Here is a 25,598-nt window from a genome sequence, read left to right as displayed (position 1 = left end):
TTACTTTACTTTACTTTACCATTCATATTCTTCTAAAAAAATTGCAAAAAGCAAAAGAATATGTTATGCAGAGGTAGATAAGGTAGATATTTAGTGACGACAGGAATACCAACAACCAACAAACTTTTCTTCGTGTTTTATGTCAATATTTTATCCTATGTATTAATGTTATTATTAATTCTAGACTCTGAATTTATTAAGGCTGGTCACCTTACTCTTGTTACAACTAACCCTAAAGGAAGGGATCCGGTGATGGTAATAGGATATAACTTAACTTTTCTGTAAATTTGTATAGTACCTTTTGATTTTAATTTATTTTACAAGAAAGACAAATTAATTTATTGTTATTACGTAAATTTATTTAATAATTATATGAGTAAAGAAAGACGTCGGATGCTCAACTCTTTCAAGTCCAAAAACTACAATTTGTTACTTAATTGCTTGGCTCGTTTCACAAGCGAATAAAACGCAATAATTCCATCGATCGTCTTTTTAATTAACGAGTTAATCACCCTAAACGTTGCTTTCCACTTGTAAAAACCCATCTAAAGGTGTCTCCTTTCTTAGAAGCGCCTGCGTGCCAACCCCATCGATCGATTAATGCAGTTGTAATGCGGAAGATTTATATTTTCGTTAAAAATCAGTAAAACAAACAAAGTTCCATCAAAAGCCGTCATGTCGACACAATAATATCGCATCCACAATACGTATTTGAAACCGAATCGGTAAGTCATGTCAAATCAAGCACAACGAACCCCAAACACCACATGAATATTAATTAAATCGTTTCGTTCCAAATTAATCACGCTTCTAGGTTACGCTAATGGATTTTCTCTGAAAATGAGTCTTTTGCAAGAATTCGGAAACTCTTGCGTCCACTGGTCGCTGGGTTTGACCTTCCTTGTGGGCCTCATCGCCTCAGAAACCTCCGGTGTTGTCACAGTTATTGCGTTACCTGTTTCAGCCCTGTCCGTAACATTATCAGGTCCGTTCAAACAAAACGCAAAAAACGAGAAAAAACCATTTTTGTAGCATTATGTGGCGCGTCCTTAAACCCGACTGACACATACAAGAAACGAAAATTATGTGATATTTTAGACTTTTTCCAAATCTGGATGGAGATTCTAGAATTTCTAGCTGCATCAGCTACCTGTGCTAGGATTGCTAGCGCTACTATAGACTATATCAGCAACGAGAAATTAAGAGAGTGGTTTCTAGGGATTGAATCGCACTCGTTGGGCGAGCCCTGGCCTGATATTTTAGGTGTTTCTATTGTTATTGTTGTCATTGGATTATTTATGATGGGGCTTGAGGTAATTAAACACCAAATCGGACTTTATTTTGTAAAAAGTGTTACAGAAATCGCCCTTTTTTACCGCCCTTCTGTTGGTGGCTGTGTTAGTGACTTTTGGGTTTTTTGCTTCAGTTGGCTGCTTCGAAACCGTAGTGGATTTAGCAAAGTGGAGCCAGGATTTTAAAACGTGTACAATGCAAACGGTAAAAATTGCACATTTTTTATTTTTAATAATTTGTCGCATCAAAACTAAAATTTAGCACCTGTTTCGATTACGTAGAATTAAATACTAGGATAAAAAATCGTTCGATTTTCTGTACCTAAAAAAATAGTACAGCATGGTAAAAATAAAACCGCTTTAAGCATAATACCGTCTAGGATCCAAATCGTTTGAAATTAATTTAAAATCAACCACTTGACTAATAGCTTAGGAAAAGTGGAGAAATGTTGAACAGTACATTCTTTACAATAAACACGAAAAATACGAGAAAAAAATAGTGAAATTATAAAAATGTAAGAAAGAAGGTTGTAGAAAATTAAATTTTATTCAAAAAAATTAAATTTACAAAGTGAGCAAAATCCATTTTTTTAATTACAAGGTATTAGACACTAGTCTTTTTTTTTCAGTTTTTTTGTAAAGCACTTTGAGACCTATTCATTGCGTTGAGACAAAATCAAACTCGTACAATATATTTAGTCTCGATCTTGCTGTAAATGTTTTTTTCATTATTTAAGTGATGCTTCGTCAAAAGTCCGGAAGTTTTCTTCAAAAGCTTTGAGAGAATTATGTTTCATCTACAATTAATTAATTAATTTTCACTCATATTTTGATACTTATAAATACTTACTGTGTTCTAAAATGTTGCTCTCACATATACACACACTTCACCACACTTAGTAAAAATTAAAATTCACTCACCCTGGGCGTCCTATTCGTTCCCTCTTCTTCTTAGAATAGACCTACTGAAAATAAAAAACACAAGATCAGTATACAAATTTTCGATAAATTACATTATGTATAAATGTATAATTTTTTTAGAAAAGAAAAATTGACAACTAACCCTTTAATCCTGATCCTTGTAGCACGATTATAGCGTCCAGGTTCCCTGAAGATCCCTTCCATTGGCACTTTAATCACACGAAATTTAGAAAATCGCGCACTACTAAAAGTCTGTTAAGCACTTGAAAGTCCACAACACACACTTATATCACTAGAGTTATCTGAAACAAAAATAGCAAAAATTAATAATGAATGAAGAAACAAAATCAAATTCGTACAATATACTTAGTCTCGATCTTGCTGTAAATGTTTTTCTTCATTATTTAAGAGATGTTTCGTCAAAAGTCTGGAAGTTTTCTTCAAAAACTTTGAAAGAATTACGTTTCATCTACAACACAATCAATTAATTTTCACTCATATTTGGATACTTATAAATACTTACTGTGTTCTAAAATGTTGCACTCACATTTTCACACACTTCACCTCAATTAGAAAAAATTAAAATTCACTTACCCTGGGCGTCCTCTTCGTTCCCTCTTCTTCTTAGAATAGACCTACTGAAAATAAAAAAACACAAGATCAGTATACAAATTTTCGATAAATAACTTTATGTTTAAAGATGTACAATGTCCAGGTTTATAAACATTTCGAGCAATGAGAAAAATCTCTTATCTAAAAAAAATGTTTTCAAAAACTTTAATTGGTTTATCGAGTCTCTTCAATTTCAAATGACAAGGTCTATTCTAGAATGAAGTAAAAAGAGGAAATTATACAGGATTATTCACAGCAAACTCCGAGCTTGACTATGTAAAATTAAAAACGCAACACTAAATACATTTTACAAGGCAAACGTTCAAATTCTAAATTTTAAGTAACTATGACATTGGGTATTATAGCAAAAGCTTTTACTATAGTTTTATCGCTTTCTCTCTCATGAAATATAAATTATGTATATCTTTTACTATTACAAATAAAAGCAGTTACTTCACTATATCCATAGGGCTCATTATAACAGAAATCCTGTTAGCTGTAAGTGCATAAACTGTATTTTGTGATTCACATTTTACTTGGTCAATGGTCATAGATTCGGAGTCCTATAATCCCGTATAATTTTACGACAAAATAAATTAATTTTTTCTGTTTTTTTATTACAGGGTGTAAATAGATCAGAATTTAGAATATGTTGGGTGGCAATATGATTAATTATTATACATATCATTTTTAACCATTTGTTGAAATAGCAGGCAGAAGCAAGAATTTTTTGGGCAAAGTTTCCGCAAAACATAAAGATTTCATTTAATTTTCTGGTTGAAAATTTATTAAATTGCTTAGAACTGGCTATAATAGCGTTTTAAGGATTTAAGGTAAAAAAGTATAAAACCTGAAACGTTTTAAGCTAGTCATAGTGTTTCTGGAGTTGAAACAAATTAAAATAACAAAATATTAAAACATTTCTATGGTTAATCTAAGAATATTTCCGCAAATTCTTTCGCATCTAAGATTGATTCTTCCAAGTCATAATTTACATAAATAAAAATATGTTTCTTGTATCTTTGATGGCAAACAGTTATTTGCTTTAGTAGAATTATTATACCTATTAGCTATTTTTTTATAAACAAGTGTCAGTGTCAAAATCAAAAATAAAATTTCGTTATCTGGCTTTAATTGAAGAAATTTATTTAAATCCAAGTACGTAATGTAAATCTAATTTCTCAATTTTCCATTTTAAGGCGATATGAACTACTTTTATACCAGACAATTGTTTATTAAAAAAAACGGACGATATCTAATTCAAAAAGAAAATGTTTTATTTTACTAATTAGCAACACATTACTAGTTAGCAACATAACATTTTCACTAATACCTTGTACCCCTTACTATTTCTTCAATGAGAGAATTGTTCTAAAGTTTTATCATACTTTCCTAAACAGATTTAGAACTGCTTCTCTCTCGTCTTCATTTTTTTCAAAATCACTTTCAACTTCTATATAATAAATATAATTCTGTACTGTTTAATAAATAATCAGTTGCCACGCGTTGCTGCGGTTTTTTTTAATATGCAACTATGTTAAAGATTCTAGAATAGCACTTTTTGTTGCTGTTTTTCTAAGTTTTCAATTAAGGATACGGATGCAGAAAAATAGCATTTTCAACTCGTAAGAAAAGTGTATGAACATTCAATTTGCTCGCCAACGCTCGTAAATCAAACGCGATATTAAACCACCACTTTTCTTCACTTGTTAAACAATCTACTATTACTTACCTTAATCAAAATGATCTTGACAAAAAACAACAATTCTAACAACATCAGGATTTTGCGAGCGAGTTGTAGGTATAACCACTTTTGCAAGTCTTGGGGCTTTTTCGGCACATTTGCGAATAGTTTACTGGGTGTCTTTATAGCAACATTTGTAGAACACTGTCACCACACACCATTTGTACATTTTTTTTCTTGACTAACAGCAAAAATTCACAAAAATAACTATTAACTTGTTTATGAGTTTATGACACTTGATGATTGTTTACTTCAATGACGTCACTTACGCCATATTGTTCAAAGTTGAGTTTCGGCGGCTTATTTAAATTATCTTTATCAGTTGCTATTTTTTGAAAAAATACTTGTAAGAATTAAAAATAACAACTTTTTGTGGGCTCAATAATCATCACTAAACTACATATTTGAGATGGTTTCCAGAAACCAGTCAAATAGTCTACTGTAGAACAATTCTAAAAAAAATCACATAGAGAAAAAATAATCTAATATCAAACACAGTTTTGCTACTGGGACAATGAAAATTTGTAAAAATCTACTTCTAGCAGACTCAACCTGTATACAGAATGATCCAGCCCAGCTCTAGTCTTCTGTAGAACGGTTATTTTGTTAATAATAATATTAATAACTTTAATAGGCTGTTTAATATCAAAATTGATCTTTCGATGTTTTGTAGACGTTTTTTATATCTACTTAAAGAAGCATTTCAGGACAGTATCCCAAAAAAGTGTGACGTCATTACTATAAAAAATATTGGCTTACAATTATTAAGAGTTAGGTTGCCTTTTTAGCTACACACATATCCCGATGATTTTTTAAGCGGTTCAAGGATTACTGTTAAAAAAAATAAAAAAAAATATTTTTACTCCGTAAGCTTTAAAGCTACAAACAGTACTTTCTTGATAATATGATTACTAGATATTTAAATTTAAATGATCTAAATTACTACAAGGTCTTCATTTTTCTTTAGTATTTGCTTCCAAACTTTTTAAACTTTAGAGCTTTTTGTTTTGTTTATTTTTATCCGAATGTGTAAAGTTTAAAAATTATGGAAGTAAATTGTATACACCCTGTGGTAATTCAAATGATCAATTAAATTAAATTAATATATCTGTTAGACCTTGTTCAACACGTACCTAGTAATAATGTAATTAAAAGATCATATTTTCATTGTTAAATAACCCGGCGCCTCCACCACATGTCATGAATAATTTTTAAAACGAAAAGTGAAAAATAATTTTTTTGGTTTTAATTTTTTTCAACAAAAACCAAATTTGAAAAAAAAATAAAAAGCATGTAAGAAAAAAAAGGGTATCCTAATTAACGCAAAATAATAATCGCATTCTATTAAAAATTATTATTATGACGTTATATTTTTTTGAGACACACTGTATAATCAAAATATTTTCATAAAATGCGTCGTAGAATATAAATGACGTCTACAAAAAATCAACAGTGCAACTTTACTAATAAATAAGTACAGAAGATATGATCTGGACTGGATCACCCTGTATATTCTTACCTGAGGATGACCACATTGTGCTTGAAACGCGTCGTGTCGGAAGTAATAGTTTGGTGTGTCAGTTGTAAAACACATTCATTTGATTTTTAATCAATTAATTTTGAATAAAATTAATGTTTTGCAGGTGATATCAGGGGCAGCTATGTGTTCATACGGCTTCAACAGTTCTTATCAGAAAATCACGAGACACAGACTTATCAAAATAGTGACAATGGTGTTTTTTCCGTTATTCTTGTACAGTTTTACCACCGTAGTTTTCACGTTGATGTCACACTCCAAGTACGTCCCTAACTCACTTTTCTCAACAGTATAATGTTTTCTAATTTGAAGGGAACTGGCAGGAACAGCGACCCCTATGTTGCGCGTTTTTGAACTTCGGGACGTCGATTGGGCCCGTTTAGTAATGTCTATTTGTATGATTTGTACAATGTGCCTCGCCTTGACGGAAATTTTCCCCTCCTTGTATTCACTATTTGAGGTTTTGGCGAGTAAAGAGTGGCAAATTTTTTTAGCGTCTTTGAGGTACAGGAACTCGTTTACGGGGGCCCCCCTTCTGGCGATTTTTTCAGCAGGTATTTCCCCCCCACAATTTTGAAATTCTAACTTGAGTTTTAGGCAGTCTGAGTGCCATTCTGGCCTTTGCGTGTCCACTGGCCTATCTTGTTAAAATTTTAAACGTCTCGACTCTCCTCAAAGCCATCGCGAAGTCATTATTGGTGCTATATTACTACTACCGGCCCGAATTTCGCAACGAGTCCTATTTAGTTGCTCCGAGTAGCACGCAGTACAGCAAACTGCAATCGAAAAATCAAAAAGAAACGAACTTGAAAAATAAAATTACGGGTATAATTTCGGGTTGGAAGAAAAATGTCTCGCCGAGTAGAGCCAACAGGAATCGAACTCCAAGTTTGTGTTTTTGAAACGTTTAGGTCAATTTTTTATCCTAATTTTTACAGAAGAAGGGACGACGCAAGACGATGAGTATTTGCTCCTGAATGAGTATTGTGATAAGTCTGATGTTGTTTTAAACGAAGTCAGTTCGGACGAAGATGAGAAAGAGTCAATTGTTTCGAGCGATGTTGAAGATTCGTACAGTTCGACTGATGTTGATGTTGCAGTTCAAGAATACAGGGACAAAATACAAGTAATTTTCATTAATTTACTCTTATCAGCTTGAAAAAATTAGAAAAAAAGTTGGCTGGATCGGGGTTCGAACCTCGACTTTTTGGTTTGCATGACTTATTTCTCCACAGATTTAGAGCAAATTTTGTGTTTCAGAAACTTAGTTATTTACTAAAACTCGCAAATATCTAGACACGGCTTACTCGCTATTTCATTTTATTAAAATACTGTCAAAAAACTAAAGAAAAAAATTTTGGGGAATTATTTTGCTGGTTATTTTTAAAACATTTTTAAAAATCTGCGTTCAAACCCGTCTTTTATTATTGATTTAATACGACTCTAAGATTTTAGTCAAAATACTAATTATACTTGATTATTTTAAACAGTAAAATGGTATTTTATCCACTGATTACTTCATGGTAAAACGAAATTTTATTGTCGACAGAAACATGGTTCATAACAATTGTTGTTTTTCCGTTGTTAAGGATTTTTCATTGTTGAATTTTGCTTAATTGCTTATCAGTAATAATGTAAAATAGATTAAAATTTTCTTTTGTACATGACGATAAAATTCACCATTACCTACTCCTCAATCCGATTGCAAATAGAAATTAAATTTTATCATCTTGTATAATAAATAATTATGAAAAATGTACCGAATGAAGGTTTGAAGTTCAACATTTACGTTTCTACGCACTTTACAAGTGATAACGGCCTTATTATCATTGCATTATTGAAAAAAAAGGTGGCCATACCCGGGTTTGAACCTACACTTTCCTAAATTTCTCCACGCATGATACCGAACAAGACTTTGAAACCCAACCTTTTTGCTTCCAGTTTAAAACATAATCTCGGCCCTAGTACTATTAGATTAGAAAAAAAAATAATGGCCACACCTGGATTTGAACCCTCACCTTTTGGTAGACTAATTTAACTTCATGATTTTTTTTTAATTATTTATATACCAATAAACCTATAAACCGGTCCTAAGCGTCATTAATTTAATCTTCAATTAAATACGTGATTAACTGATCACGTGATCAAATTGGACCAATCTGAATGGTCTATTCACGTTGTTAAATTTTAACACGTGTTAAATTTTAATGAAGCTTTCCGTAAACCGACTAGTGCATTTTTACTATATCGCTAAAACTGCTAATCGCACAGAATTCAGCGTTTCCTGTTCATTTATACTTTATATTTTTCTTTATGCCTGTGATTTTTTTCTACAGTTCCTTATAATTTTTAAATAATGAATTATTACTAAGTAGCTCCAAAAATTTGTTAAATTGTTATTTCTTGTGTCATCTGTGAATAAGCGATGTTTAAATATAAAATTCCTAAAACTACCCTAAAAATTAAAAATTAAAATAAAAAAGACGCATCATTTCGGTCCTAGAAAAAATTTGTATAAGAATTTTTTGCTTAATGAAGTATTTAATACCAAACGCTAAATTTGCTGCGACTACTATTTTTGAAATTATGGTGAAAGACACTTTTAGCAGACTTTTGTAAATCAATTTTTTTATATACCTATGTAAAAAAAAGTGTACCGAAAGAGGGTTCGAAGTCCAACATTTTTGTTTCCAGACAGTTTAATAATCTTCATTAAACTTTCAAAATCTTGGCCCTAGTATCATTAGATTTTGAAAAAAAAATTTGAGCACACTCGGGTTCAAACCCCCACCTTTCGGTGGACTGATTCGGCTTCATGATTTTTTCAAATTATTTTTTGCAAAAAAAAGTTGAAAAACCTGGATTTGAATACGCGTTTTTCGAGTTAATACGACTGGAACATTTTAATCAAATTCCTATTTTAATTTAGTCATTAATTCTATTTTCATTAAAAAATTTAAAAAAAAGTGTGTCAAGAGAGGATTAATGGCTCAACATTTTCGCTTCCACGAAGTTTAAATTGTGATAACGGTTCTATATTGTCATTACAATAACAAAAATAAGTTGGCCACACCCGGGTTCGAACTTACTGCTTCGAACTAATTCGACTGTATATTAAAAAAGAGTTCGAACGGTATTTTTGAAGTTAATAAGATTGCAAGTTATTAGTTCTCCTATTTCAAATTAGAATTAAAAAAATTATATAGTACCAGGATTTGAACCCCAACATTTTCGTTTTAATGCAATTTAAAAAAGGATAACAGTGCTGTTTATTTAAGTTCATGAGAAGCCTAAATACAATTGAACAAGTGTTTGGAAACGTAGGCAATTTAATATTGTGGAAAAAAAAGTTGGCCGAACCCGGGTTCGAACCCGCGTTTTTTGACTTTGATCTTGCAATTTCAGGTCGCAACGATCGACAACTTCAACGAGAACAAATACCCGACGTACGTGACAGCGACGACTGTTGTAATATTTTTGATAATTATAACCATCGCGACAATAAGTTTATCGCAAGTGTTGATTTGGAAATTTTACAATTTATTATGGCCGTGTTTTACCGGTTTGTCTTGAAATAAAACATAGCAAAACGTAGTAAAACGATCATTTGCAGTTTCGGTGTTTTCGACTCTTATTATTTTAGTGATGCCTCAGAACTTATACCAATCAGAAAACGGTTTGTTACCTAAATCGGTCACTCCATTATGCAATCTAATTGCGATTCAACTGCATATCATTTTGGTGTCCACGATACTGGACGAGGTCTGGCCGGGAATTGTTTTTTGGGTCAGTGTTGGTAAGCATTATTCAATATTTAGGTTCCTTCCTAATTTTTTAAAGGCTGTCTGCTTTTTTGGCGATGCGATTGCTGCACCTGTGATGGACTTTTTCCCAACAATAACCAAAAATCAAAACTGAACATCACTGAGAATTTCACCGACAATTATGTGGACACGATTTTAATCAGTAGATGACAAGATTGTGACGAATACGAAGACGCAAATTTTATTTTTGAATCAGACGATGAAAACAATTAAATTTGTATGCGATTTTGTACCGTGTTACACTATGTAGAAATTTTAGAGACATAGGGAGAGTATTGATTGCAATAATGTGCAATAAAATATTTGCTTAAAAATTGTGTTTGATTTCGAAATACTAGACAATTATGTAACTCTTTATGTAAGCGGGGGCTCATCTTAAGCCCCCTCTTTGGCGGCTCCAGCAGGGGGGCACGACAAGACAACAGTCAAGAACTGAGTGCCTAAGTGTTCACACTGTATCAAGGTAAGTCCCACTTATTAAAAAAAACAAAACAAACAGTTAAGTTATTACTTAATTTCTTTAAACTCATCAAGTTCAAGCATTCGAAATTGTAACTTTCTCCACGATTGAACTCATAATCCGTAGATTTGTTTTTTTTTTAACAAATCGAGTTTATTGCAATTTTTTAAAATCATTTCTCACGTTTTTTCCTCCAAACACAATCAAGCCATTAATTAGTTAATTAATTACGTCGCGTCGTTTCCCCAAAAAATAAGTGGGTTAGCCACAAACCAGTTTGACGTAACACGTGGAAGTGAAACTTCCGGATTGAGATAAGATTTATTTTTATCCCGGAATTTTCCAAAGAGAAAGTTCAATCTTTTTCCCCCCAGATGCGACTGCTCGTTGTGTCTCTTGCGCTGATTTTCCCATTTTCCGTGGCCCAATTTTCCGAACTGAACGACTTGGAGCACGAGGATGTGCAAAAGGCGGCTGTTGTTGAGGATTCGCTTCCGCCACATTTGAAGAACCCGTTTTACCAAGACCCCAGAATTAGGGCCGCTTTGGCCAAAAATTCCTGGTTTGGGCCGGGGGAACGACCAGTGAAGGCGAGGGATTCGCACAGGATTCCGCGAAAGGAGATTTTCACGGTTTTGAATCATGCTGGTTTCTTACCGCAGCAGCAGTTTTAATTTTTGTGTATTGTTAAATTGTTTTTGAGTAATATTTTTAATAAAAACTTTAAAAAAGTGTTAAGGGCTTTTCTTGTAAGTGGGATAAATCTGTTTTGTTAAAAATGTAAATATTTGCCACAATTAATATGTGTTTTTACTAAATTCCAAAATAACTTGCATCCTAAACAGGATGCGTAAAACCTATCTAATTTAAAATGGGATATTTTTTTTATGTTTTCATTGGTATTTAGACAAGTTTATACATTAGAAAAAAAAATGGAAATCAAAAAAAAAAACAAATGTACAGATCAAAAATGTTATAAAACAGAGACTGGGGAAGTTTCCTAGATATATCAGCTGTATCAAAAGTTAAAAAGATTCTAATGTAGGCCCTAAAAGAATCATCCTGTATTATAGTAACAAATTAATTCGGTTATAATGAACATACGACCCATATAGCATATATCTACTTTCACAAATGTGGAAAAAAATTTGCTCAATAATAGAGAACCAAATTATTGGGTTCCAAAGTGTATTTGCTGACGATCGACACAAATTTAGTTTTTAAGTTTCTCAGTATGTCAGCTTTTTAGTTTCTAAGTTTCCCCATATATTTCATATCCATTTCCTATATTTTTCCGATTTTCGTGATTTCACTAGTTATAATTTCAGCTTAATGTTCTTACTTTACACTACTTTGCAGTTCTAGACATTTTTTTAATTTCTCACTCTTTCAGTACCTAACTATTATTTCTATAGAACTCAATGCTCTTTAGTTTTTTTTTCAGCTTTTCAGTTTCCATGCTTTTTTAAAGTTTCAGTCTGCACTTTTTTATTTGGAATATAAGTGTTTAATTTTTTAGTGACTGTTTTCCAGTTCTTTAGTTTTTTTTAGTTTTTCAGTCACTAAATTCTTTAGAATTCAATTCTTAGATTTTTGTTTTTCAGCTTTTTAGTTTCTCAGCGTTAATGTTAAAGTCAGTTTTTGAATTGGTAAATTTTTCTATTTTTTTTTTCAGTTCTAGTTTATTCAGTATTCTAGTTGTATGCAAAATTATTTTTTAAGGTTCCACTGTCTATTAATCTTGAGATTCCACTAGCCCTTGCAAAAGCTTGGCATTTTTTTAGCATAACAAAATTCAGAATTGGAAACAGTTAACAGTAAGCCTGTCACTTGTTAAAGCTATTGAACTCATCAATAAAGTATACATTTTTGTAAAAACTCTAGGAGTTGTAGAGAAATTAGTTGGTGACAAACTATAAGACAAACTGTACAAAAAAAATCTGGATACAAAAATTTCCTGAAAATAAAAATGCTAATTGGAAAAAAAATGATAATGCAAACGTGCGCCAGATTTTAATAAATACTATGTATTTCCATACAGTGAGTAGTTCATTTTCTAGGTTGAAATAAATTCTTGTAGAAAAACAAATTAATTTTACAGCAACAAATTTAGAAGGATACCTATTTAGGTTCAACGACTTTTGTTGTACAATAGGTTAGTAATAAAGAATTTAAGGTTTTTTACAAAATGTATTTCGTTTTGTTTGTTTTAAAATAAAATATATATTTATAAAAATATGTTTTAATTTCCTTTCCTGTAGAAATTACCTGATTTTAATATCTACCTAATTACTGTTTTTTACAACCTTTTTAAAACCTAAGTAAAGTTTTCAACCCTCCAAAAATCTAGTTTCTAATCATTTCTCTAAAATGAATGTATATTCAAATAATAATTGTTTTAAAACAATGTCAGAAATTTAAAAATAACGAAAATACAAGGTGTATTAAAATAATTTTCACCTACTTAGATGATTTTTAAATTAGTTTATACGTAAATACATGTAAAAAAATTGTGCCGCTCCGCTTAAATGAACCCGGCGCTATCAATATATTTTATATATTTAAATGTTACACGCAGGCGACTAGATGAAAATCATTTTAACACATCTTGTACATACTTAAATAAAGAGTCCTGCAACATAACATGAAAACAGTTTTTGATTTTAATATTTTTGTCTATAGCAAATGATAAACAATTGCTTTGTCAACTCTTTAGAGTAGACAAAATAACACTTTAACTGCAAAGGTAAATAACATGTGTTAATTTTTTTATTCAGTTAAATTTACAAATTCCAACATATTAATTTGAAAACAATAACTTTATTCTCTTAAACTTGAAGTCCTGATAACGTATAAAAATAATGTTATATTTATTAATATAATATACCCGACGATAAAGATTGTATTCAGAAATTAAGTCCACTCGTGACTTCGTTACTTTTCGCTCATAGATAAACTAATTCTTTATTTTATTAATTTTATACTACATTTTATAAATAATAAAACGGCTATTTTTATAACAAAGTACTATAACATTAACAGAAAAAGAACTCTCCTTTTTTGGGCAACAATGCCTACTATGTAACTTTTCTAAAGACTCTTAGCATTTTAGATCGCAAATCTAGAAATTTTATTGGTTATTGCCATGTTGGCGTTTTTATAGTTTTGAAACAGCTAATACATGGCAATAACAATTACCTTTGAATTTTAACAGTTTTATTGCAGAATAAGCGTCAATAATTTTTATTTTCCGTAGTTGAGTTATAATTTTAATTACAAATTATAAAACAAACCCATTTTTTTGAGCTGGCATAAAACCCATTTTAATTAAAAGTTAATTAATTCATTAATAGAATTACTAATTAAAAAAGCAAAAGTTATTTTCTCGACATATCCTGATTTGTTCAGTTTAGATAGGGTAAGGTAAATAAGGCAAGTATGAACTGATCCAGCATTTTATGTAAAATTCATTGGGTAAAACATCACAATAATTAAGCACGGTCTAAAATTAAAACAAACAATTATTAAGACACAAAATTACGAGCGACTTGACCCCTCATTTCGGTCGAATATTTGGCCACAATTTCGCTGCTCGCATTCTTTTCCTTCAACAAATGCTCAACACAAAGTGCAAGTTGCTCGGACTTCCGTACAAACGATTCTTTGTCAAGACAGTATGTTTCCGCCACTTCCAGATGCAATTTGGTGTCAAGCTCGTATTTTACCAAAACTAGATACAAGGCCACAGCAGCGAGAAACGACGTCGGCAGAGAGGAAAAGTCCAAAAGTAAAGCAAAAATTTCGAGGAGAAACAACGCACTGTAGCAAATTTTCTGGAATCATGACCATAATAAGAGAAATGATTTTGGCAGCAACTCACTGAGTCCAGCTCTAAATTCTCCAACTTGACGAAATAAAACAGAAACGAACTGGGTTCAGAGATGTTAATATCGAATTTGAACACTTTCAAGATTTCCCGCTCCGTTGATAGAAACTGCTGATTGGAAAACTTGCCGTTGCACAAGGCGAACAGTTTGGAGATCTTCAAACTTTGATTATTTTTGTTATGACATGAAACGATAAGCTTACATGTATTTGACGAACATCGAACATTTTGTTAGCGATCCAAGTGCTCGTGATAGCGGTTAAAATGTATTTATTTCCAGCCGTTTTCTGAGATGCTACAACATAATCGAACATTCGGACAGCAACGAAGAACGTGTTTTCGGACAATTCCAACACTTGCTAAAACATGAAATATGTACACAAAAGTTAAACTCAACGTCTACAACGACGAGTATTTTTGTTTCGCTCAATTTATGATATCAGAAACATAAATAATATTTGTCTATTTAAAAGCCACATTTTTTTTTCTCTAAATTGTCTATAAATAAGTTTTGCAATCAATAGAAATTGAAAGTATATATAAAAGTTGTTTTAATATATACGAAAAAAAATTACAAAAAGTACATTTCATAAAGTTTATTTATTTATTGACGAGCTAATTATAAAATGTGTTAAATCTCGAACGGTGCACTTCGTAAAGATTTCTATAACAGTGATTCTAGCCCGATTTGAGTTCGTACTACTACTACAATAAACTTATTACAGGCTACACATAGTTAACAAAAAATGTATAGTAATAAAAAAACATTTTTTTGGTCGATTTTGCATAGTTTATGAAATATTTATTTTTTTTTAACAAAAACATGGTCATTTTAAAAATGTACGACTGAGATGCAAAAAAATACACTATTTTTTTTTTCAAATTATTGCAATCGTTTTTTCATAACAATAAAGCTCCTTCCTATTTGTTAAGTAAAAATCCAGAAACTGAAATGCTAAAAAACTGAAGGCGTTTTGCGCAATAATTTTTTTTTTAAATCAGACAAATGTTTTAATACACCTTTGAGAAAACAGGGCTTGTGTCTTTGATTGATTCACACTGGGGACACAATAATACACCACTAATATCTGATTATTAAAAAGCGTTATTCGAACTGCAGTGTCACTAAAATGTGTTTGTACATGTTTGAAAAAAGTGGCTGCGCCAGTTAATCATTAACCTTTTATAAGAACAAATGTGTTTTTAGCGCATTTAACTAAAAAATCACGTGAAATGTTAAAGTGTTCCCACGTTGTTTACTTAAGACCTAAAGATACCAAAAGTAAGTAATTTCAGTCAGAAAACAAAATGACACGTGATTTTTAAATAAATTCAATAGTTTAATTGACATAAACTTTAATATTTCGAAAATTCTAGTTGGGATCATGGATACACTAAAATAAGTGGCATATTGATACATATCAGAGTGCCCCTTTCATGTAGTAGTAAAAAGTGCACAAATTTTCTAAACTCATTTTCTCTTTTCTTATTTTTTTTAAATGGTACAAACTGTGTACCAAAGATTGAAATTTACATAAAATAGGATAAGTATAGTATTACCAACAAAAAAAGCACTGATACAAATGCTTCCTCGTCGAGAAAACAAAAAAAAGAAAAACCAACATTCTTTAATAATACGTCTGAAAAAAATAGATTACAGGAATTGCACGAGACGGAAAAAACAATGAGGCAAAAAGCATAAAAGTTAAATCCGAAAAACAATTATTAGAATTATGGGAAACTAAGAAGTTCAAGAATAAAACACGTAGACGCCAACACTATGACTGATAGCAACTTTTAAGCAGCACTTCAGAATTTGTAGCTGAAATTTGCAATTTTAGTTGATAGAATAGAATAGAACCAGAATAGAATCAGAATAGAATCAAAATAGAATCAAAATAGAATCAGAACAGAATTAGAATAGAATCAGAATATATCAGAATAGAATCAAAATAGAATTAAAATCTTTAGTTGATAGAATAGAATAGAACCAGAATAGAATCAAAATAGAGTCAAAATAGAGTCAAAATAGAATCAAAATAGAATCAGAATAGAATCAGAATAGAATCAGAAGAGAATCAGAAGAGAATCAGAAGAGAATCAGAAGAGAATCAGAAGAGAATCAGATGAGAGTCAGAAGAGAATCAAAAGAGTATCAGAAGAGAATAGAATCAGAATAGAATCAGAAGAGAATCAGAAGAGAAGAGAAGAGCAGAGAATAGAGAATAGAGAATAGAGAATAGAGAATAGAGAATAGAGAATAGAGAATAGAGAATAGAGAATAGAGAATAAAATAGATACCATTCGGGAAAGTTTGGTTCTTATTTTATGTTATAAAAATTTGTAAAAAAATAAGTTCTAGTGGGATTATAATCTCCGACAATAAAAATTATTGGTCTCTAATTAAAATTTTGTTATTATTAACAATGTTTATACAATTTAAGTCTTATATCAAAGTAAACTATCCAGTGTATCCAACTGCCCTGTAGGAAAGGTAGAATGATACAAACCCCTATTTTTTTAAAGCATCATACTCGTATCATCTATTTATTTTTAACTCAGAAGTTCTATTGTGTTCTGTTATAATTTTATAATGTTGATTAATAGTTATGCACAAAGCAAAATAAAATATTGCCTCACTTTTAAGACAAAAGTCACAAATTAAATTTTTCTATATCAATCTGCCACACTTCATCGTTATCTTTCTGGTAAAAGTACAAAAAAAAATACCTCAAGCAAAAAATCAAAAAAAAAGTAAATAACAAAAAACTTATTTTTTTAATGTTTTACATAGAAAGAGCATTATCTTTCGTTCTTACTTTATTTCGCAAAGAGTAATTGTTTTCTGACTATTTTTTGTGTTTAAATTTTTTGATAACCATTAAAAAAACATACTAGCCTTGAATTTTGACAGTAGACAATTTTAAAAATTCTAGACGGCTCTTCGAATCTTTGGTTATCGAATAAAAAAAATCACGTATCGCAGAGGGTTCAAAGTTAGTGCCAATAGCTCAGCCATTTTGAAGATAACTTAGTTGAACTTTTAAAGTTCTAGTTACTTTAGAAGTTAAAAGTTTCTAATGTAGACACTGAAAAATCAGCCTATATAGGTAAGTGAATCGCTTTAATTTGGCCTAGGGAATCTCTAGTTCCCTTTTGACCCGCTGTTTTCGTTACCCCCTGTATAATATCTTGGCTGTCTAACGGCGTATTTCAAAAATATTTGTAATTGTAATTTTGTAAGAAACATTACTACTTCTAAAAGCAAATCTATTATAAAATAATAATTCCCAGACAATATTAAAAAACGAAATTATTAAATAATCAATTGATTACTGAACAAACAGCATTTGGCAAGTGGTAAAAAAATTCGGTATGTACTCACATGGGCGTAGACCAGCCAATTGACGACGAGCATTCTGTAATTCTCGTCGATGGATTTTTTCAAAAATTGTTTGCGGTAGACGTAGTTGCCCTCTTCTAAAAGCATATGCCGGAAGTTCACCTAAATCAACCGGAAATGAACCACGCTGAATTAATTTCTATTTCCACTTACATCAAAATAGTCCTCCTCGTACAAACAGTTCCGAAACAGTTCTTCCAAATCTAAAATGTACCAATTTTTGAAGAATTTTCTCGTTTAACACATGAAATACCTAACAAAAAAATTGTTACGTACTGGCCTGTTTGCGCCTGTTGCTGAATTTCCTGAGCGTCTGCTTCTTGGCTGGTTTCTTCACCTCGAGCTTCCTCTCACAAGTCGGTGCCGTAACTCTCACCATCGGTAAAGTTCGATCAATTTTCTCGCCCAAATCTTCAGACTTTGTCTTTGGCCTATTTTCCTCAGGCTTGAGGTAAGTGAGGTAGTGGTACTCCCCCTCGACGAAGACTTCGTCGATGTTAAACTCCCCGTTTTTTCTCTCGGTGATGTTTTCTTTCTTGTAGGCGAACTTCACCTGGGTGGTGGCTTCACTGGCCGAAGCTGAGCGAATTTTCGTTTCGGTTGCAGTTGTCTTAATTGTTTTCTTAATGCGGATGTTAAATGCGTTCTGAGGGAGGATGTTTTCGAGGTTGGAGAGGGCGGCACGGTTTCCCGATTTGGGATTTTTTTCGACGGCTTTTGAGTAATTTTCTTGGTCATTTGGAACAGACATTTTGCACTTTGTTACACTGCTTGTGGTCCACTGGCAAAAATGTTCTTTCTAGATCGTATCTTTAGTCGAAGAAATGGCGATAAACACGGTATCAAGCAAGGGCAAAAAACTATTCATTGCAGTGGGGACTTCATTTGAATCAAAGGAAATTTCGAAACTAAAATGTCCAAATTAGCCAAAAAAAACACCTTCCGAGGTTGCAAAATTGATAACAATATTAATTAGAAAAATTCAAGTAAAATACGGATTTTAAAGAAAATTGTAATAATCCAATAAAAGACAATAAAAAACTGAAAAAATCTTCAGTTCTGAGTAAAACTGAAGATGTTTGTTGAACTTAGGTAATATTGACTGAATTATCTCTTTAAAACCCTATGCAAATTTAACCATTTTATTATTTTAAGTGCGAATTTATTTATTCAAATCAAGATTTACAAGATTTGGAATCAAAATTTAAATTCTTGAATTGCTTAAAGAACTGACATTTAAAAAATAAAAAAAAAGTATTTCGGTTCCAATATTTGCCAATTCTATTCCAGAGATTAAAGAAAATAAATTAAATAACGATTTTAAATCCATTCAAGACTCAATTCATAAAAATTAAAATTTGGATGCAATTGCGAGGATAAAATTTTGTTCCAAATTTTTTATTTAGCCCAATTTTAGAATGGCTATTATCATTTTAAATTACTCGAAATAAAATCTATAAAAGTCTAATCCTCCCATAAAAATGACACACATATACTTATATGTACTTCATATCTAATCTGAAGTCCAGATTCGCAAACTCGTGGAAATTCTAAATTGGATCCATGGTTTAGGTTTAAAATTTAAACATTTTTTTTTTTAATTTCTTCATACCTACTAACTGAATAATATTCAAAACTAAATCCATATAAATGATTTGATTTTAGATTCAGTTGTCACAATTGGTTGCATTTTTTGTTAATTAAACGTTGCTTGCTTAACAATTTTAAATAATTTCGAAACTAAATCCACAAAAATTTGAATTTGAGTCCAACTGATTGATTGAATAAATCACAAATTTTTCAATTTGGGCAATTTTTAGAATACTTAACGATTGTAAATTATTCAAATTAGAATTAATAAAAGTCTAATCCAGAATTTCTTTATAAATTATACAATTTTACATTTACATCTAATTTATTTAAGGTGCAGATTTTCAGATCCATAAAAATTTTAGTGAAAAAAAAAACAAAAAACAAATATCTTACCAGTTATCATAAGCATCATAAGTAGAGTTCGGATTCCTATCATTTTGCTAATCTGTTATTTTAAAAGGCAGCGTACCTTTTTTGTCCATACAGGTAATTTCTGTTTCAAATAAACCAATTTTTTTATGCTTATTTGCTTTAGTTTCTGTCTACAAGGACTAAAGTGGGTTTTTTATTCCCTAGGGTCTAAATACGGACTAAACGGACTGAGTTCAGTCCATATGGAATAAACTTTAGTCCCGAAAGTGCAAAAAAATAATAACACACAAAACGAAATGGAATTTCGAAAAAAAATTCTTGAAAAATGTTTACCTTTTGAATACTTGATGTGCTATAATTACTTTTCTTGTAAAGTTGATTTTGTTAAACATTTAATAAATAAATTTTGTTTTGAATAGCAGTGATGTTTTCGCGTGCATACTTGCAGTGTGTGTGCATTTTTTGTGCATATTTTGCTTAAATATTAAGTTTATTTTGGTCTCTTTTTGCTAAAAACTCCGAACTGTTAGCATAAGTTTTATTTAATTATAAAAATAGATGTGCTCGTCTTGATGAAAAAACTTCTTCAACTCAAAAAATGTAGGTTCAATTCTAGATCCGGTCAATTTTTTTTTTTCAAAATTCTTGTAAAATTTTGATAAAAATTATGATTCAACTAAGCAAAATAACTACCTATTACTATCTTCAAAATTAAATTAACCTTCCTAGTTTTATGTAAAATAATTAAACTCAAGTGTCGAAACAATAACAAAAAAATTTAGTTAAAAGAAATCGTAGCAAATTTTTAAGAACAGGTATTTTAAAAAAATAAGTGAAACATCAAAACAATAAAACAATTTCAAAATACCAGAAAAAGTTAGAACCTGCGTCACGGTAGCTTTTTTATTTTTGTTACTAATAAACCGAAAATAAATGTTTCGTAGGGTACAGGACTGAGAAAAAAAGACAAAAAAAAACAATGAGATTCAAATTTTATTTACCTAACTAAAATTAAGAATTAATTAAACAATTAATTAATCAATAATCAATAAAATAAATAGATTCAAATTGTTCGCTTTGTTCAGTGGCAAGTTTTCCAACCAACAACTTCTTCCACCCGAGAGGGAAATCCTGAAACTACTCAAATTCAGCGTAAACATCCCTGAACCCATTTAACTTTTGTTTTATTTCCTCAAACTGGATGTTCGATGTCTCGCTGCTGTTGTTTTGTGTTTAGTTTTGGTAAAATTCGAGCTTGAAACGGGTGGACACATTGTTGAAAAAAAAAATTGTTCACGTGTATGTCGGAACAACTTGCACTACTTATGACGCGCATTTGAAGGAAAAGAATGAATTTTAAATAAACTAACATTGATAAATACACCACATTTGTGTAATTTTTATTTTTACTCCTGTTTTTTCAAATGTCCGTCGTGATTCTAAAAACCAAGTACAATTTTATTTCTCCTCAGCTGAATCAAACCAAAACTCACTTCTTTAATATTACCGCTCAACCTCTGCCCCACATAGTGATACCTCAACTTGACCTTTTCCTTCACTTTGTCCGGAATGACCATAATAGTGGTAGCAGTGTTACCAATAAACAGAATCAAAAACATCAAACTCAGCACCGGCACCTAAACAATCGAATCACCAACTTGACCACACAAAAAAGCCTTCTTACATGCCAAGTCGACGTCGGGGAATAACTCAACAAGTACAAAACGTACGCATTATACAACTGAAACACATAACCGAAGAACAGAAACGGTAGCAAAAAGCTCAACCCGCGCCACATCCACGAATGAAACCCTTCGATGGTGATATCCATGTTGTGTCTCTCCCCGAGGGCTTTCAAGCGATACAAGACGCCCCTTTGATACCTGAACTGCAAATACTGGACAACACCTGAAGCGTTTTTGTGAAATTGTGCCAAAAGAACGCTAAATTATTACTGATGTAGGCGTTAAACCACATGAACTGTGTCCGAAATTGGGCCCAAGTCTGCGTGTCTGGCCAAATAAGTAAAATACCAGCGGCCACAGTCGAGAGGAAGTGGTGCAAGCGCCACCAACCCTTAATCCTCGAACCGTTCACTTTCAAAATGCTTTCCCTGATTGTGAGAGTGCAGTAGTACCACACTAGTAAAAATATGAAACTCAGTTCTAACGGTCGAAACCGAACCGACAGGTTCAAGAGGGACATCACAAAGCCAATTATGCTCAACACGAGCTTGAACTTCTCGTATTCGTCCTTGTATTTGAACCTGGAAGCGCAACACTAGCACCAAACTCACCACGTGCTTTCAAATAAAGGCCGTTGTATGAGAAACTCGTTATAAATGACGTTAAATGTAATCATTAGTTTACTCAATACTTGAAAAAGATGCAGAAATGTGAGCTTTAACTAAAAAATAAAAAATTTGCGGTATGTTCCATGTTTTTTAAAATACGGCGAATACGATTAAAGATACAAGAAAACTGTAAGAAAAAAAAGTTGTAGAAACTTTAATTTTCTACAAAAAAGTCCATGAGAGTGCTTTGTAATTTTTTTTCGAAAACACCGCACCCTAAATTTTGTACAGCAATGAATGCGATTTACTTCTTAGATTTATCTTTTTTTCTCAAAATATGAATAATAAAATTAGAAATTGAAAAAAAATAAAAAATAAAAACATATTGACAATTGAACACAAAGATACAGCTCTTTGTAAAATACTCTCAATAACTTTTACAACTTTTATATTTCATTTTCTTCTTTTCTGATTTTTTTTGGTTAATTTTTTGAGTTTTTTATACTAACCAGATAGCTAAAAATGTGTACTTTGTAAAGCACTAATTAAAAATGTCAGTTGTCATTTAAAAAAATTAAAAATGAAGTCATTACTCAAAACCAAATGACATCAGAAATGTCATTGTGGTGGCAAAATGTAGCATTAAAAAAAACTGAATCGACCTGTTTGCGAATTTTTTTTAAACCAACCCTTAAAAAAAGATATGAATTTTGAGTGTTACTTTTGGTTCAGTAAGTATTTATACAAAATGGAAAATGACGAATGAACCCTTATAAATTTAGTGTTTCATCTAAATACACTGGTTACTTTTTTAAATAAGACATTTGAGATTTTATAATAGGTAAACGTCGGACGTGAAGTAAATTTATACGGAAAAAAATGAATGAGTATCAAAACTGGAGCTAAGTTTTATATACCAGTTTATAATTTTGTTCCAATGTCTCGTATAAATACACTTATGCAAAGATCAGAAAATTACTGCTACGTTAGATAATTTGGCGTAAAATATTATATTTTTTGCAATGTGCCTGTATTTTAAAAAATAAAAAATGGAACATAGTTTTCATCAATTTTCTATAGCTCCCTAGTCACTAAACCATCTGTTTATATGTTATATTTGAATAAAATTTCAACACAAAAAAACCTCCGTGATATATGGGTTAAACAACATCTTCTACTTTCTTTTAAATTCAAAGACAAATGCCTTGTAAGGTATGTATACTATATTATCTGTTTCAAAACTATAAAAACACCAACGTCGCATTTACCGAATTATTTTTTGAAGTAAGATTAATAGCATTGTAAAGAAAGTTGAAAATATAAATAACATTAGCTATTATTTTTTAAGTGCATAAATAATTGATAAGAGAAAATTTTTGAAAAAATGCGATCTTGACGTTTTTATAGTTTTGAAACAGCTAATATACTGCTTTGATTTAGCTTCTCAATTGCGCTACGAACGATTTAATGACTATTTAGTTCATAGTAAAATATTTTTTTTTATTTTTGACCCCAGATCGTTACACCTTACGGTGCTTTAACATCACAAAATTAATTTCAACCTAAACCGGTGAAGATAAAAATAAGATGGAGACTTTTTTGTAAATAAGTTAATTCTCTACAACTTCGTTCCTTACGCTTTTGAAAAATGTGAGTCTGTCTACAATTTTTGTGATTTAATTTTATTTTAATTAAAGTGTTCGCACCTGTTTGCATTAACTTTTGTGTTAAATTGAACTCTAGTAACAAATTTAGAGCCAAGAAAACCTACTCGTACTAGTAAGATTAATATTAAAAGAAAAAAAAATTAAGAGAAATCTGCAGTTGTTTTTATAATTTTGAAACAAGTATTATGAGTTTTTAATTTAAAGCATTTATTTATTTAATTCAGCAACCGCAAAAAAAACTAAACTATCATCTATACTTTTAGAATTTCCGTTAAATTCTGCTATCATTATTTTCAAAATATTTTTGTATTTCATAATTAAACTTTAAATAATTAAATTTTGTTTCACCGAGTTGAAAAAATTAATATTTTAATGTTTCTATAAAAAAACTTATCGTTCAAAGGTCATAAAAAAATAAGAGTTGAAATACCGTGGAGTCTACTGTAAGTCATAAACATAACACCAAAAAATCTCTCAAAAAATGCGTACAATTTCTTAAACAAAAAAAAAGATAAAATGTCCAGAAACCCGTTTTTTAGTTTTATTTTCAAAATAACATTTTTTTCCAAAACAATATTTAAACTGTATAAAAAGAATAAAAATCTGACGTGTTGGGTGTGAAACTGTGTTTTTGTTTAATTTGTTTATGGGTTAAAAAATTCAGTTGCTTAATTTTTCTATGGAAAAACAAACCGCATGAAAAAAATATCTTATTTTTTTGATGGTCTTATAGTAACTAACACGACGCGTTCCAACCACAATGTGGTCAACCACAGGTGGCTTCAAAAACTCAGTTACAAATATTTCAAATGAACCGTGAGATAATGATTTAATTTAGAAACAATAACCAACTGTAAAAAACTTACTTTGTTTATTACTTTCCTTACACTTTTTCACAGCGTTCTGAAAAATATGGGACAGTTCGCAAATTGTTTTAATAAATAAATAAAAAATATTTTTTTTGCCTTACTCTTACTACTGAGAGTTTATTGCTCTGTATGTTTATAATTTTTTTGTTTACGTTGCGCTTATTGTTATTTAAATACAAACTTTTTTTACTCATTGCTGATAGTCTTAAAACAAAAAATGGACAACTGCGTCATCTAGCGATACTAAGGAAACTATCGAAAACGGGAACGTTGTATTTGTGGGTCGTGTCGCACCCTACTCTATAGATAACCGTGGCCCGTTCACGTTTTTAATATTGGAGCAGATACTTTTATTTCGTCAAGTTAAAACCAAGTTATGTTATTAAATCAGAGAGTTGGCAATTCTTTCAAAACAGTCATGAAAACTTGAAGTTTATGTTTTACTTAAAATTTGTCAATCTGACACTCCAGACACTGACACATAACATAACCTATTTTTTCAGGTTGATGCGATTTTGTTTAATATTCCCAAAATGATTTAATTAAGTTGGCAACGTTAGAAGTTGCCAACTTAATTTCAAAATCATGGGGCCGACCTTTATTTGAAAACACTGCATTTGCAAATGTTAATACTTCTCCTCTTTGTTCAAAATCGAGACGTTGACATTCCCTAAGATAATCTTCAGATAAACCCCGTTTTTCCTCGGGAGAGTTTGTTCAATCTCATGTAAGTGTGCCACCCTTTTAAAAATGCCCTCCTGTAACTCGTCCACTCTCTCCTTGTATTCGGGTTGCTTGCTCAGACTGTAAACCCAGTTAGCCCAAAACTACATCAAACGAACCCACTTACTCCTTGAGTGCCTTCTCAATAACCCCAATCCTATACTTCTGATGTTCGATGTGTTTGAGACATTTCTTCTGATACGAATCGATCTCTTCCAACTTTTCCATATACGTCTTGTTCGTGACCTAAAACAGCACCAAGGGGGCTCTCACGCAAAAAACAATTGCCGGATCCTAACCTCCAACTCTTTGAAATCGGACGAGAGCTCGTCCCACTCTTCGAAAACACTGTCGTCCATTGGGAAAATGCCGGGAAAACGTTTGCGGTGCTAGATTTTCATA

The 25,598-nt window shown here is 31.1% G+C and overlaps 3 protein-coding genes and 1 long non-coding RNA gene across 6 annotated transcripts; 1 reads left to right on the top strand and 3 right to left on the bottom strand.

The window, feature by feature from the left end:
- The first annotated feature begins 558 nt into the window (after positions 1-558).
- Positions 559-10,244, top strand: tadr (torn and diminished rhabdomeres). 2 transcript variants are annotated; one of them, XM_008193211.3, is made up of 11 exons: positions 560-725; positions 815-985; positions 1,033-1,313; positions 1,360-1,497; positions 6,213-6,367; positions 6,419-6,660; positions 6,704-6,994; positions 7,045-7,232; positions 9,512-9,668; positions 9,720-9,902; positions 9,947-10,244. In XM_008193211.3, the coding sequence occupies exons 2-11, from the start codon at positions 841-843 to the stop codon at positions 10,078-10,080; spliced, it is 1,914 nt and encodes a 637-aa protein (XP_008191433.1). In that variant the 5' UTR covers positions 560-725; positions 815-840; the 3' UTR covers positions 10,081-10,244. The 2 variants fall into 2 exon arrangements, with proteins under 2 accessions (XP_015834053.1, XP_008191433.1); XM_015978567.2 differs by lacking the exon at positions 9,947-10,244 and having other exon boundaries at positions 559-725; positions 9,512-9,697; positions 9,750-9,879.
- Positions 2,362-4,934, bottom strand: LOC107397665 (uncharacterized). Of its 2 annotated transcripts, XR_001574739.2 has the most exons (4): positions 4,558-4,934; positions 2,737-2,851; positions 2,573-2,682; positions 2,362-2,515 (listed from the first exon to the last, which is right to left on the bottom strand). It is a non-coding gene; the product is annotated as an uncharacterized LOC107397665 (long non-coding RNA). The 2 variants fall into 2 exon arrangements; XR_010334502.1 differs by having other exon boundaries at positions 2,573-2,851.
- A 3,587-nt stretch (positions 10,245-13,831) lies between the features above and the next one.
- LOC103312485 (G2/mitotic-specific cyclin-B3) lies at positions 13,832-18,565 on the bottom strand. Its single transcript, XM_008193209.3, has 6 exons — positions 17,956-18,565; positions 17,833-17,882; positions 17,662-17,781; positions 14,480-14,635; positions 14,271-14,432; positions 13,832-14,223 (listed from the first exon to the last, which is right to left on the bottom strand). The coding sequence occupies exons 1-6, from the start codon at positions 18,428-18,430 to the stop codon at positions 13,915-13,917; spliced, it is 1,272 nt and encodes a 423-aa protein (XP_008191431.1). The 5' UTR covers positions 18,431-18,565; the 3' UTR covers positions 13,832-13,914.
- A 2,057-nt stretch (positions 18,566-20,622) lies between these two features.
- Positions 20,623-25,555, bottom strand: Tmem120b (transmembrane protein 120B). The gene is made up of 7 exons (NM_001160310.1): positions 25,496-25,555; positions 25,324-25,442; positions 25,107-25,277; positions 21,600-21,910; positions 21,329-21,552; positions 21,138-21,281; positions 20,623-21,083 (listed from the first exon to the last, which is right to left on the bottom strand). The coding sequence occupies exons 1-7, from the start codon at positions 25,553-25,555 to the stop codon at positions 21,051-21,053; spliced, it is 1,062 nt and encodes a 353-aa protein (NP_001153782.1). The 3' UTR covers positions 20,623-21,050.
- Positions 25,556-25,598: the final 43 nt, after the last annotated feature.

The sequence above is a fragment of the Tribolium castaneum genome, chromosome 1 (assembly GCF_031307605.1).
Source record: "Tribolium castaneum strain GA2 chromosome 1, icTriCast1.1, whole genome shotgun sequence".
Taxonomy (NCBI): Eukaryota; Metazoa; Arthropoda; class Insecta; order Coleoptera; family Tenebrionidae; genus Tribolium; species Tribolium castaneum.
Note: the sequence above shows the minus strand (reverse complement) of the source record. Positions and strands in the feature narration are given on the sequence as shown.